This window comes from Microcaecilia unicolor, chromosome 5, assembly GCF_901765095.1.
Source record: "Microcaecilia unicolor chromosome 5, aMicUni1.1, whole genome shotgun sequence".
Taxonomy (NCBI): Eukaryota; Metazoa; Chordata; class Amphibia; order Gymnophiona; family Siphonopidae; genus Microcaecilia; species Microcaecilia unicolor.
In genome coordinates this window covers 81,625,220-81,638,803 of record NC_044035.1, presented here as the reverse complement: position 1 = coordinate 81,638,803, position 13,584 = coordinate 81,625,220, and the positions used below count along the sequence as shown (strand labels likewise).

Here is a 13,584-nt window from a genome sequence, read left to right as displayed (position 1 = left end):
AGGAAGGGGAGAGGTGCTGGATATGCAGGGGGGGTGGAGGGAAGGGGAGAAGTGCTGGATATGCAGAGGGTTGAAGTGAAGGGGAGAGGTGCTGGACATGTATGGGGGCTGGATGAAAGGGAAAGAGGTGCTGAACATGTAGGGGGCTGGATGAAAGGGAGAGAGATGCTGGACGTGTGGGGATGGAAGGAGAGGTGCTGGATATGCAGATGATGATATGCAGAGGGAAGGAGAGAGATGCAGGGGAGAAAGAGCCAGATGCATAAGGGGAAGGAAAGAGAGGAAGAGAAACTGGTTGTGGGGTGGGATCAGAGAGGAGAGGGACACATTGGTGTGGAGGAGGGAGAAAGGGGACATAGGGAATTATACAGATACAGAAGGGAGATGATGGGCATTAGGTGGGAGCATGGGGACAGGGACACAAATGTGAGATGCTGTATGGGGATAGCACATGGGCACAGAGGGGTAATGCCTGACCAAGGGGGGGGGAACGGGGATATGGAATAGAGATAAAATGCTGGACACTGGAGAGGGGGGTATATGGACACGGGGGGGGGGGGGGGAGAGATACCAGACAAGGGAGAGAATAGGAATGCAGAAGGGATATGCTGGGCATGGGGTGCATAGGTGCACAGAGGAATGATGATGGATGAGGGGATATGAACACAGGGGAGATAATGAACAAGGAAATATAGGAAAACAGTGATGGGAGATGGATGATGGACATGAAGAAAGAAGAAATGTCAAATAGGAGACCCTGGCAAATGAGTTAAGAGAAGACAGAGGGAAGCAGAAACCAGAGACTGGGACCAATATGATTTGAGAAAAAATGACCAGACAACAAAAAGGTATAAAAAATATTTTATTTTCAATGTTGTGAATATAATATGTTGGATTTGGAATACATCTTGCCAAAGTTGATGGTAAACATGGCTGAGGTCCAGGACAGAAATCTAGGAAAGGACCCCAAAGTCCATACCAGGCTGCGCCTTCAGCTTCCAGCATGCAGGCTTTCTCTGGCCAAGGAACCAATCCCTAACACCATCCCTGGCATGTGCCATCTTTATATTTTGCACAGGAGCAAATGCCTTTCATTCTTGTTTCTCTGGTGTTGTACTACATGCAAGGTCTAGTTTCTTGGGGTTTCCATTTAATTTATATTTCTAGAGTTTGTGGTCACTTATTCTGTATTTGGCATTTGTGTCTTGTGTGTGTGACTGAGGTATTCTGTTAGCATGAAGTTTCCATGTAGCATTCTGTAGTAATTTGGCTTGTTCAGCTTTCTTGATAAATGTATTTGTATTGTAGGGCCCTACTATAATATTTAAGGCACTTCTTTTTCATAGGTAGGATCTTTGTTTTTGGAAGTTAGTGTTGGCATGGTAGATTTGCTCAAGGTTGTGAGTGACTTTTGTTTTATAGATTTTTTTAAAGTTAATTTATAATATGTCTGTAATTGAGATTACACTAGAAAGCAAAATTTCTTTATATGATGAGTTTTATGGAGAATTGTCCTTGCTGTGCTCTGTATCCATTGTTGGTGGAGGGCCAGGAGGTTCTCTGGATGCAGAATGTGTTTGGCTTCAATACCATATATGTGTTGGAGGACCATGGCTCAGTGGGGCTGAATAGTGCAGTCTATTGTACTTCCCTTAGCTCTAAATTGGCCTGCAGCCACTGAAGCCTGCACTGCAACCCTCATTGAAGTTATGGGGAGTGGGGTAGGGACAGAGCATGGGTGCATAAGGTTTGCTGTTTTTTTTCTTTTTCAAAAAAGTTGGCAACTCTAGTGCCCACCCATCCAACCTGTTGGCCCACCCAAAAATTGCCTTCTGGCTACGCCACTGGAAAGAATACACATCTCCTGAAAGTTAATACACTCTTCTTCAAAAGCCCCGTCTGTGTGCATAATACAGAAACATAATACATACATTTAAAAAAGCATTAGCGCTTACTTAGCAGTAACGCCCACATGCGCGTGCTTTCTGGAGTCCTTTCTATTTTTCTGTGCACGCCGCTCTACGTACGTGACGTCAGTCGGTAAACGCACGCGCTCAGAGTCGCAGGCAGAAGCGGCAAATCACGTGATCGGTGGATCCTTCTGTGTGTGTCTACTCGTTCAGCGGTGAAGCGGGTTGGAGGGTGATACTGTTTGAAAGCCTCGGTGTCATTCTCCTCTCGCTTTACCGTTGTAATCGAAGCGCTTGTTATGGGGTGAGCGATCTTGCACCTCTGTCAGGTGGAGACGGCGGCAGGTCACGAGAATAGCGCGCGTGGGGGGCCCTGAGTGCGCCCCCTGGCCGAGCGCCCTGGCAGGCCATGGTGAGCGGCTCCCAGTGACTGTCGCCGTCGCAACCGGCAGGGGGAAGTGCGGCCTGGGCACGATTCAGGCCCTGCACGGAGCCCCGGACTCGACGTCTTCACTTCCGCTATCCAGCGGTGGCGAGTGGTGGTGGAGAATGTCAGGCCGCCGCTGTGCTGGAGCTTCGGGTCCGGCGGAGGTGGTGGGTTGCGGGGAACCGGCTCGGGAGCTCTTCGAAGCCTGCAGGAACGGAGACGTGGAGCGCGTGAAGAAGCTGGTGAGCGCTGATAATGTGAACAGTCGCGACACCGCGGGCCGGAAGTCCACCCCGTTGCACTTCGCGGCAGGTAAGCACTGCGGCTAGGAGTCTCTCCGACTGCCCCAAATCCCACCCTGGAGACTGGGAGCTTTCACGGGCCCGGGTTAGGGACGAAAGTTGCGCAAGTCTCGTCACTGAAACCTTGAGTATTTCTTCTTTCTATAATGTGAGAAAAGTATTCACAATTTTAAAGTTTGGTTTGTAGTAGTAAAGTTTTAAAATGGCTGTGTCGGAGCATACGTTATTATCAACATTTTTCTGTCTTGACATTTACAGCGATTTCTGTTTCTCAGTTGTTTGGCACTTTTTGAGTGGTCACCATTTCGTAGGTATACGTAACAGACCTTTTAACACAGTGCTTGTCATGTACCCATTCCTGGTTTAGGATAATTTTTGAGGTAGCGCCTTAATGTGTGGTCTAACTTTTCAAGGCAGTTTACTTCTGTAGCAAGGTTACATACTATCTCAGATGGAATGGAATCTGTTGGGTCATTCACTCTGTATGATGTCATTTGTCAAATCATGAGCAATATGGACCAATTAAGTCTTGGTAACCTGGAAATGATCAATGTAAATAATTTTAATGATGTACTTAAGCAAAGTATTGTGGTTGTCATGGTAATCCACTTGATAAGGTAGATGCTGTTTAAAGCACCTCTTTAATCTGGACACTGATCCATGAGCAAATAAAGGAAAACTCTGGAACCAGAGGGCATAAGAATGAAAGTTAAGATGTTATAGGCTCAGGAGTAATCTAAGGAAATGCTTTTTATCATAAAGGGTGGAGGATGCCTGGAATCGCCTCCTGGTGGAGTTGAGGACTTTGACTGAATTTAAGAAAGTGTGGGAAAGGCACGTGGGATCTCTTAGGGAAAGGAAGGAGATAGCGATCACCAGGGATAGATTGACAGTGATCTGGGCCCCTGGGCAGTAAAGGTCATTGGCCCCCCTCCTAAACATTATAGTTCCCCGAGCCTCAGTGGGCCCGTTCCGGTCCTACCAAGAAGGGCCCTGGTGCTCTAGTGGCTTCTTCGGGGGGAAGGAAAGAACCGCACTCTTTCCTGCCCACTATCACTATTCCGCCTGGCGCCACCATGTTTTCATACTGGGTGCCAAGATTTCCTGCGGTAGTCTCACAGATCTCGGTAGTCTTTGCAAGACTTCTGCAGGTAGTCCCGGCTGCCATTTTTAAAACATACAGTGTTGGGCAGAATAGCGGCAGCGGGCAGGAAAGAGTGTTCTTTCCTGCCCCCTGCAGAGGCCACTAGAACACCAGGGCCCTTCAAGGTGGGACCAGGGAGGGCCTACTGAGGCTCAGGGAGCTGTTGTGTGTGGGTGGGGGGGGGGGGGGGGGAGAGTCTCTGGGTTGCCCAAATGGTTAGTCCGCCCCTGGTGATTGCTGTGGATGGGCCATTTGGCTCTTATCCACCATCATGTTTCTAAGTAACATGAAAAAGCCAAAAGAATTGGATTTTTATTATTTGAATTTTTATAATGTGTAAAGAAGTCTATCGTTGGAGAGCATAAGAGTTGTCATACTGTTTCTAGCAGTGACCAGTCCAGGTCACAAGTACTGGCCAGAGGCCCAAAAAGTAGCAAGATTCCATGCTACTTAACCTCAGGGATAAACAGTGGCTTTCCCCTGGCCTACTTTAATAATGATTTACGGACTTTCCTTCAGAAATTTGTCCAGATCTTTTTTTTAAAGCCAGTTTACTGCTTTGACTATCTGCTCTGGCAATGAGTTCCAGATCCTAACTATAAATTGAGTGAAATAAATTTTTCCCATTTATTTTAAATGTGCTGCTCTGTAATTTCATGGAGGGTCTCCTAGTCTTTGTACTTTTTGATATAAACAATCAATATTGTATCTCCCCTCGCTGTCTCTTCTCCAAGATGAAGAGCCCTAACCTCTTTAGCCTTTTCTCATATGTGAGTTCCATCTCTGTAATCATTTTGGTTATCCTTTGTACATTTTTCAGTTCCACTACATCTTTTGTGAGATGCGGTGACCATAATTATACTTAGGTGCAGTCTCACCATGGAGTGATACAGAGGTATTATAATATTCTATTTTATTCTGTTTCTTTCCAAATAATTTCTAATATTCTGTTTGCTTTTTTTGGCCACTACCTCCCAATGGGCAGAAGATTTCATTGTATTGTCCATGATGACCCCCTAAATCCTTTTCTTCAGGGGTGACTCCAAATATGGGACCTAGTATCATGTATTTTTAATGTGGATTATTGTTCCCAATGTGCCTCACTTTGCACTCGTCCACATTCAATTTCACATGCCTGTTTGATGCACAGCCTCCTAAGGTCCTACTGCAATTTCATGCAGTTTGCATGCGATTTAACAACTTTGAACAGTTTTGTCATCTGCAAACTTGTTCATCTTGCTTGTCCCCATTTCCAGATAATTTCTAAATATGTTAAAAAGCACCAGCCCCAGTACAGAAGCTTGTGACACTCTACTGTTCACCTCCTTCCATTGACAGAATTGGCCATCTAACCCTGCTCTATTTTTTTTAAAACCATCTCCCACTCCACAACTGAGCATTGCCTCCTATCCCTTGGCTTTGTAATTTTTTTCAGGAGACTTTTATGAGGAACTTTGTCAAAAGCTTACTGAAAATCTAGACACTACATCAACTGGCTTGCTTTTATTCACATGTTTATTCACGCCTTAAAAAAAGTTGTAGCAGATTAGTGAGGCAAGACTTTGACTGAATCTGTTGACTCTGTCCCATTAAACTGTATTTGTCTCCTCTCATGGGTCCATTTTGTTCTTTATAATACTTTCTGCCATTTTGTCAGGCACTAATATTGGGTTTACAGTTTGTAATTTCTTCACCCCTGAAACCCTTTTTTTTAATTGGCATTATATTGGCCACCTTCCAGTCTTCTGGTACAGAGGATGATTTTAATGACAAGTTACTGATAGTCGATTAGCAATTTAAATTTTGAGTTCTTTCAGTACCCTCAGGTGTATGCCATATAATCCATGTGATTTGCTGGCCTTTACTTTGTTGGTTTGGCTTTTTATATACTCCAGTTAAATTTCTTTTAGTTCCTCTGTATCATTACCACAGGTACCTTCCTTACATCCTCCTCAGTAAAGACCAAAGCCAAGAATTCATTTAGTCTCTCCTTGAATGCTCCTTTAACTCCTTGATGTAATGGTCCAACTGACTTTAGCACAGGTTTTCTGCTTGTAATATACCAGAAAATATTTTTACTTCTACAGTAAGCTTCTTTTCAAGTTCTTTTAGCCTTCTTTATCAGTGCCTTGCGTTTACTTGCCAGTACTTATGCTGCTTCCTGTTTCCTTCATTCGGATCCTTTTTCCATTTTTTTTGAGAGATGTTCTTTTGATTCCAATAGCCTCTTACCATCCTGTCTGTCATTGCCTGCCTTCCTCCTTTTTTGATAAGTAGAATACAATTGATCTGGGCTTCCAAGATAACAATGTCCATGCCTGATTTTTAAACTTTTAATCTTTGCAGCAGTTTTTTTTTTTTTTTTTTTAGCTTTAAACCATTTTCCTCATTTTATCAAGGGTGCTCTTTCAAAAGTTAAATGCTATTGCTGTTGTTTCCTTTGTGTTCACTCTGGTTATTTTATTTTACATTTGTATCCTACATTTTCCTTCCTATTTGTAGGCTCAATTATCTCAAAATTGATCATTTTATTATTATTAGCATTTGTATGGCGCTACCAGATGCACGCAGCGCTGAACACCTGACACGACAGTCCCTGCTCAAAAGAGCTTACAATTATGATTACTATTGCCAAGCAGCACCAAAACCACTACCTCTTGCACTAAATTTGGCATTCTACTAAGAATCTGATCTAAAATAGTGCCTCCTCTTGTCAGTTTGAGGGATACAGTTATGACACTCCCCCTGGGGGGGGGGGGGGGGGGTTGTACCATAGATGTGTTTTCCCCTAGATTTAGTGCAATAATTTACACATCTATACACAGATCCCAAATCTAGAAATCCCTCTTATTCACTGATAAGCAATATGGATCACACTAAGCAAATAGAGAAATATTTAATTACAAAAAGATAGCGTATACAGAAATAATGTTTTGCAACCGATTTTATAAGTCTGCAACATTATCTCCTAATAACTCTTAGGATAATAACTGAACAGAAGTCAGATGATTTAACCCACGCTCCTCATTGGCAAAAGCAACCTGTAAACCCAGTTGGACTAGTGATCACTGAACTTAAATTATACAACTTCAGTATGCTGGTACAGTGGTCTCACAGTGATAGCTGGAATGGCAGGTGCAGCAGGGTTGGAGGTAGTGCTGTTGTGTTGTAATATCTGTGTGCGCCATGTCATTGCTTCATTGTGTCCTCTTCCTTTTGCAAGTGTATCTTATATATTGTTTTTTTTTTATCAGAGATATTCTTCAGTCCATGATATCCTGATAGGCAATTGGCTCATGCCCTGTTGTTGTAGCTAGGCAAACCACAAGAATGTCTTTGTTATCTTTGGATATTCCCTAGTACTTGGTGCTCCAACTGGTCTGGGGCTGCATAAACAATAGTCCTTGTCCAAGGTTATCTACATGCCTCCAGTGAGAGACAGTTCCTCAGGATCGGGGCCAGTATACATCTCAGTTGCAAGGCAGGGCACAAGTCGTTTAGCAGAGAGCAGTTAGTGACATCATATGTTAGCACCACAGGTTTATTTAAGTTAAGATCTGTGATGTACTGGTTATATTGTGGCAGGGGGCTTACCTCCTAGAGGTTCCTGAACCAGCTGCTCCATTAAACAGTTAATTGTTTAAATCTAGGATCTTTACCTGCCTAGTACTACTTCCTGATGTGATGTTTATCCAGCCAATATTGGGGTAACTGAAATCATCCCTTAGTATAGTGTTGCCAAATTTGCTAGCTTCCCTAACTTCTACTAACATTTCATCATGTATCTGTCTGTTCTGGCCTGATGGACAGTATATAACCTTATCAGTATTCTCTTTCCCTTCACACATGGAATTTCTATCTATGTTGCCATCTGTTTCCTGATTAATTTTTATTCTTGGACTCAATTCCCTCTTTAACATATAGTCAAACCCTCCCTCCAATTTGAACCACCCTATCATCCTATATAATAATTCTCACCTCCAACGTTCTGACTTGTCTGGGATTGTGGCTTATTCCGAGTTGGTCTGCTAGGCTCCGTAGATCAGGCTGACATCACCGTAGCCATTATGATGTCAACTTCAGAACCTGGGGGAAAAAAAAACATGCCTCACAGCTGATCCATGTCCAGAGGAGGGTCGCTGGACATGGGTGGCTGGAGGGGGGCAGGGGAGAGAGGGGGGTTGCTGGACATGGGTGGCTGCAGGGGGGCAGGGGGTCGCTGGACATGGGTGGCTGCAGGGGGGCAGGGGAGAGAAGAGGGTCGCTGGACATGGGTGGCTGCAGAGGGAGAGGAGGGTGCTGGACATGGGTGGCTGCAGGGGAGCCGAGGAAAACCTTGCTAGCGCCCGTTTCATTTGTGTCAGAAACGGGTCTTTTTTACTAGTTGAGATATAATTTGTACCCAGGCAACACAGTATCCCATTGGCTATCCTCCTTTTGCCAGGTCTCTTTGATGCCTATTATATCTACCTCTTGATTTGGTACCATATACTCTTAACAGTCCCATCTTATTTTTTTAGGCTTCCAGCATTTGTACGGACATTTCAGTGTGTGTTTTATTTGTATCTACATGCTGCTTAGCAGTTGACAGGGATAATTTGGTCTGTTGATTCTGTCCTCTCCTTAAGGTTCCTGACTTTCTTTTTGCCTTTGTTGCAACTTCTCTCTAGGGAAACCCTAACTTGTCTGTTTTGTTAGTATCCTTCAGAGGTGCCTCACTCTGAACTGTGTGCTCTTGATCTATTTGTTGGTTTTTCCCTCAGATTTTAGTTTAAAAAGTGCTGTATCTCCTTTTCAAAAGTTTGTGCTAGCAGCCTGATTCCATCCTGGTTAATGTAGAGACCATCTTTTTAGAATAGGTTTCCTCTTTCCCAGAATGATGCCCATTTGTTAAACAAATCTAAATCTCTCTTCTCTTCACCATCGTTTCATCAACACATTAATACTTGAGCTCTGCCTGCCTCTTGGGTCCTGCGCATGGAATGGGGAGCATTTCGGAAAATGGTTCCCCAGAGGTTCTGGGTTTCAACTTTCTACCATGCAAATTACAAGCTAAATCGATTACAATCTGGTTTTGCAATAATAAACTTTTTTTTTTAATGTAACATGATAAATGAAAGCAGATAAAGACCAGTCTGCCCAGAAAGGTGGCTTAGGCTGTACCTGCTGTGCTGTGCAGGTTTTACTCTCCCATGCTTTTTTTTTTTAAGTGTAAAAATCAATGTAAGATTATTATTATATATAATTGTTTTGCTTTTGAGTGGAAATGTGCTAAGCTTGTATTCCATCCTCTTCCAAAATAATAAATTGTTTATAGATGGAGAATGAACTTCAGTATTGTAAAAAAGACACCATAAGGCCCAACTGTTCCTCACCAGGTTTGTAACTTTAGTTATTTATAGCATTTATACCCCCCTGCTCGATAGCAGGTTCAGTGCGGCTTACAAAATTTGGTACAAAGTACCGCATAGATAACACAAAGTATGGTACAAAGTATCACAGTGGTAATCCAGTTATGTAGAGTAGGACAATAGGAAGAGACGTGGGGAGAGGGTTGTAGTGTGGGTAGTGCTAGTGTTGTGGTTTAGGTTCAAGAGTTAATTAGGGTCCCCCTTAACAAATGTCCCCCTCCCAAAGCTTGACTCTCCATTCTGTGTTCTCAGCCAACCCTACCAGTTGCTCACCTCGGACTTCATTCCCCCCTAGACTCTTCCTTCCCCCAAAACATTCTCTCCTCTCCTTTCTGTTTCACTGGCCCTAGAATGAGTCCCTCTACCTTCCCAAGCTTTCCTCTTGGGCTTCATGCTTAATGCTTCTCTGCTCTTCTGGCTGCATGGGCTGATCTTGCCGAATTCTGTTCATATTCTGCATTGAATAGTTATGCAGATGATCCAAGAACTCTGTGCAGGAAAAGCTAAATTGCTCATGTAGGCGGTTCCCGCTTTGGCCTTCTTGCCTTCTCTGAAAATGCTGGCTGGAAATTCCAGAGAATGGCCCTAAGTATGCTGCTCCATGCACTTAGGGGTGCTGAGAAAATTCAACCAAAGTTTTGAGTTTGTTTAAGCAGAGAGGCAGGCACGTTAGTATTAGTTTGATAGAGGAGAAGCAAGAATGTTCTCGGCAAGAGAGAAAGTAACTGCAAAACATAGAAACAGATGGATGAAGGCAGATAAAGACCGTGGGCCTGATATTCAACCAGTGGTGTACTGCGCTTTTGCTGTCCGTCACTAGCGTTAAACCCGAATATGACGATATTTGCCGCTAACCGGTTAATGATTTAGTGGTCAAAGTTAGGACAGCTATTTATTCGGTCCTATTTGACCACTAAACTTACCTGGTTGGGCTCTGAATATCAGCACCCAACTGGATAAATTGCACGATGTAGCCAGTTATTCTCTTGGTGCAAACCAGCAATATTCAGTAGGAGAGAACCAGTTATCTCTGAATGTTGCCGGTTAGGCACCGATATGCTATATCAGGGGGCATATGGCATATTCAGTCTGCCCATCCATGCCATCTACTTTCCCTTAAGAGAGCCTATGTACATGTCCCAAGCTCTGTTAAATTCAGGTACAGTTTTGTCTCCTCCACTGGGAGGCCCTTCTACGATTTCACCACCCTTTCTCTGAAGAAATATCTCCTCGGGTTACTTATGAGTCTGTCCCCTTTCACTTTCATCCTATGCCCCCTCATCCAGAGTTTCCTTTCAATTAAAAGAAACTTGCCTCCTGTGCATTTATGCCGTACTAGTAAAAAAAGCTTGTTTCTCATTGAAATGAAACGGGCGCTAGCAAGGTAATCACCTTCTGCCATTAATGTTTTTAAGGGAAGTTCCAGCGTCCCCCCTCCCAATTCCAGGTTCTCTCCCTCCCAATTCCAGGGCCCCCCTCCCTCCCTCCCAGTTCCAGGGTGCTCCCTTCCAGTTCCAGGGTCCTCCCTTCCAGTTCCAGGGTCCTCCCTCCCTCCCTTCCAGTTCCAGGGTCCCCCCCTCCCTTCCAGTTCCAGGCCCCCTCCCTCTGAATTTTAAAAGTCATCCTGACTTACCTCGTCGGAGTTACAGCGGCCGGCAGCAGCGGTAAAAAGCGTGCAGGCTCGGCACTTCAGTTTTCCCTTCTGTGTCTCTCAGCTCTGGTCCCGCCCTCATTTCCTGTTTCCGCAAGGGTGGGACCAGAGCTGAGAGACAGAGAAGGGAAAACTGAAGTAAGTGCCGAGCCTGCACGCTTTTTACCGTGTGAGGTAAGTCAGATGACTTTTAAAATTCGGAGGGAAGTAGGGACGACAACCTTGGAACTGGGAGGGAGGGGGGACGGATGACGACCCTGGAACTCGGAGGGAGGGAACAAACTTCTGGTTGGTGAATATTATATGCAGCCTTCCCTTCCCTCCGAGGGCGGAGCACTGAGAGCGAGTGCGAGGCCTTTGGTTGGTCCCTTCTCCTTCTGACGTCGTGTTTCTTTCCCTGGGCAATTATGAACCCTACAAACACTACACGGCTTCACTGCCATGGAATCAGCTTCAGAATGTTGGAGGTGCGAATTATTATATTAGGTATTTAAATATCTCTATCATATCTCTCCTTTGCCGCCTTTCTTCCAGAGAATACATATTGAGATCTTTTAAGTCTGTCCCAATACTGTTTATGATGAAGAGCACTGACCATTTTAGTAGCTGTCCTCTGGACCGCTCCTTTTTGTTTATATCTTTTTGGAGGTATGATCTCCCGAATTGTACACAGTATTCTGAATGAGGTCTCACCCAGACTGACCAGAGGAGACTCAAGTGAGATCACAGAGAGAGTGTCTGAGGCATGGAACTTACATACAAGTCTTTGGATCTATGATGATGGTGCTTGTCCTTGTCCCCAGGGCACGAGCACATATGTTGTCATTGTAGCAGTCCTTGCTGGATCAATGGTCAGCGCACTCTGAGTAACAAGGAGCACCTCCTGTGCATGACACAGGTCAAGGCCAGACTGACTTGTTCTTTATAGAGCAAGAATCTCTTGAATGAAGAGTCCTGGGTAGACAGTGATAACAACCGATGCCAGTCTGGCTGGTTGGGAAGCCCAGTGTCGGTCGGAGCCAAGCAACACAGGGTTGGTGATTATCCATTGTCAACTGTTTGGAAGCAAGCACCATTTTCAGAATGTTGGAAGCTTTCAGATTTTCCTCTTGGTTCCGTTAGGTGCCAGACAAAATGTTTTCTAAATATTTCTACCATAATATAGCCAGTTTTGCAAATTTTACAGTTTGCCTTGTGTGCTGAAAAATGGAAGTGGGAAATCCAATGTGTACATACGCCATAAGTGCTTTGTAAATGAACCCCATGGTGAACTTCAAAAACTCTTTTTGGTGTCTGTTGTATTTAGTCCTATACTTGTCTTTTTCTTATGTTTTTATGCTAAATGACAATTTATCAAGCATCAGATGGTACCAGACTGCATAGGCGATCATTAAAGACCTATTTGTTTTGCAAGGCCTACCCTACCGGCCCTACTTAAATGCCTCAACTCTGCAATGCTTCATTACCTTACATCGCATTGGACATTATATATTCCTTTATTTCCTTGTCCCTTTTTGTACCTGTTTACTCTAACCTCACCAAACCCTATTTTAAATTGTATTTGTTTAACATCTACCGGAATTGGCGATTGCCTTTACGGTATTATGTAAGCCACATTGAGCCTGCTAATGGGTGGGAAAATGTGGGATATAAATGTTACAAATACAATAGACACCTAGCTACCAATAAAATAATTTATTTTACTTTTTACTTGTGATGGTTTGTGAGAGATGCTGTAGTGATTTGAGTGAGCAGATCTTTTTGTTTGTTTTTTTGTACACGCATGTTGTCTGCAGCCTAGTTATTTTTAATTTTATAGAGCCATATAAAATGATTCTGGCATGTAAGGTTCACATCACATGTGAATTATGTGGTTGTTAACACCTTGAGAAGGAGCTATAACATTTAACTAGGCTGAAGCTTTCAGTTTTATGATAAATGGATGTGACTTGCACAGATTTTGGTTGAAGACCCTGATTTCTGACATAACACTTTACAAACTGTCTTGTGTTGTCTAATTAGACATACTGTCAAGTGTTCAGCGCTGTTAAAGTTACCACAAGCTTATGTAATGATATCTAAATGGTGAATATAGGGAGCAGCTTGCAAAGCTTGTTAACATCACAAGCCCAGTTTTGTGCTTTTCTTATGTGGCCTTCATGCAGTTTTAATATTAGTGCTGTGAGTCTATGTATATTTGAATTACCATGAGGTACTGAAATTGACTATAAATAGATCAGCTTTTTTCAGACCAAATGTTGATTATTGCATTTTCTATGAAATATACTGCCATTTTGCAGTAAGGAGATTTAAGACAAAGCCTTGATATGCTTCCTAGCAGTGGATGTTTAAAACTTTATGGATGTGAGCATTTTAGAAGGGTGTTTTTTTTTTTTTTTGTTTTTTTTTTTAAGTGTTGCCATACTGGGACAGACCGAAGGTCCATCAAGCCCAGTATCCTGTTCCCAACAGTGGCCAATCCAGGTCACAAGTACCTGGCAAGATCCCAAAACAGTACAATACATTTTTATGCTGCTTATCCCAGAAATAAGCAGTGGATTTTCCCATGTCCATTTTAATAATGGCTTATGGACTTTTCTTTTAGGAAGCTATCCAAACATTTTTTAAATCCCGGTAATCTAACTGCTTTTACCACATTCTCTGGCAATGAATTCCAGAGTTTAATTACACATTGTGAAGAAGTATTTTCTCCGTTTTGTTTTAAATTTACTACTTTGT

The 13,584-nt window shown here is 43.4% G+C and overlaps 1 protein-coding gene across 1 annotated transcript in view; it reads left to right on the top strand.

The window, feature by feature from the left end:
• Positions 1–2,062: 2,062 nt before the first annotated feature.
• The window catches only part of TNKS2 (tankyrase 2), a 163,499-nt gene continuing 151,977 nt past the window's right edge, over positions 2,063–13,584 (top strand). The window contains exon 1 of the mRNA XM_030203045.1: positions 2,063–2,649. Within this exon, the coding sequence (XP_030058905.1) occupies positions 2,460–2,649 (190 nt within the window). The 5' untranslated portion in view covers positions 2,063–2,459. The remainder of the gene's footprint in view (positions 2,650–13,584) is intronic.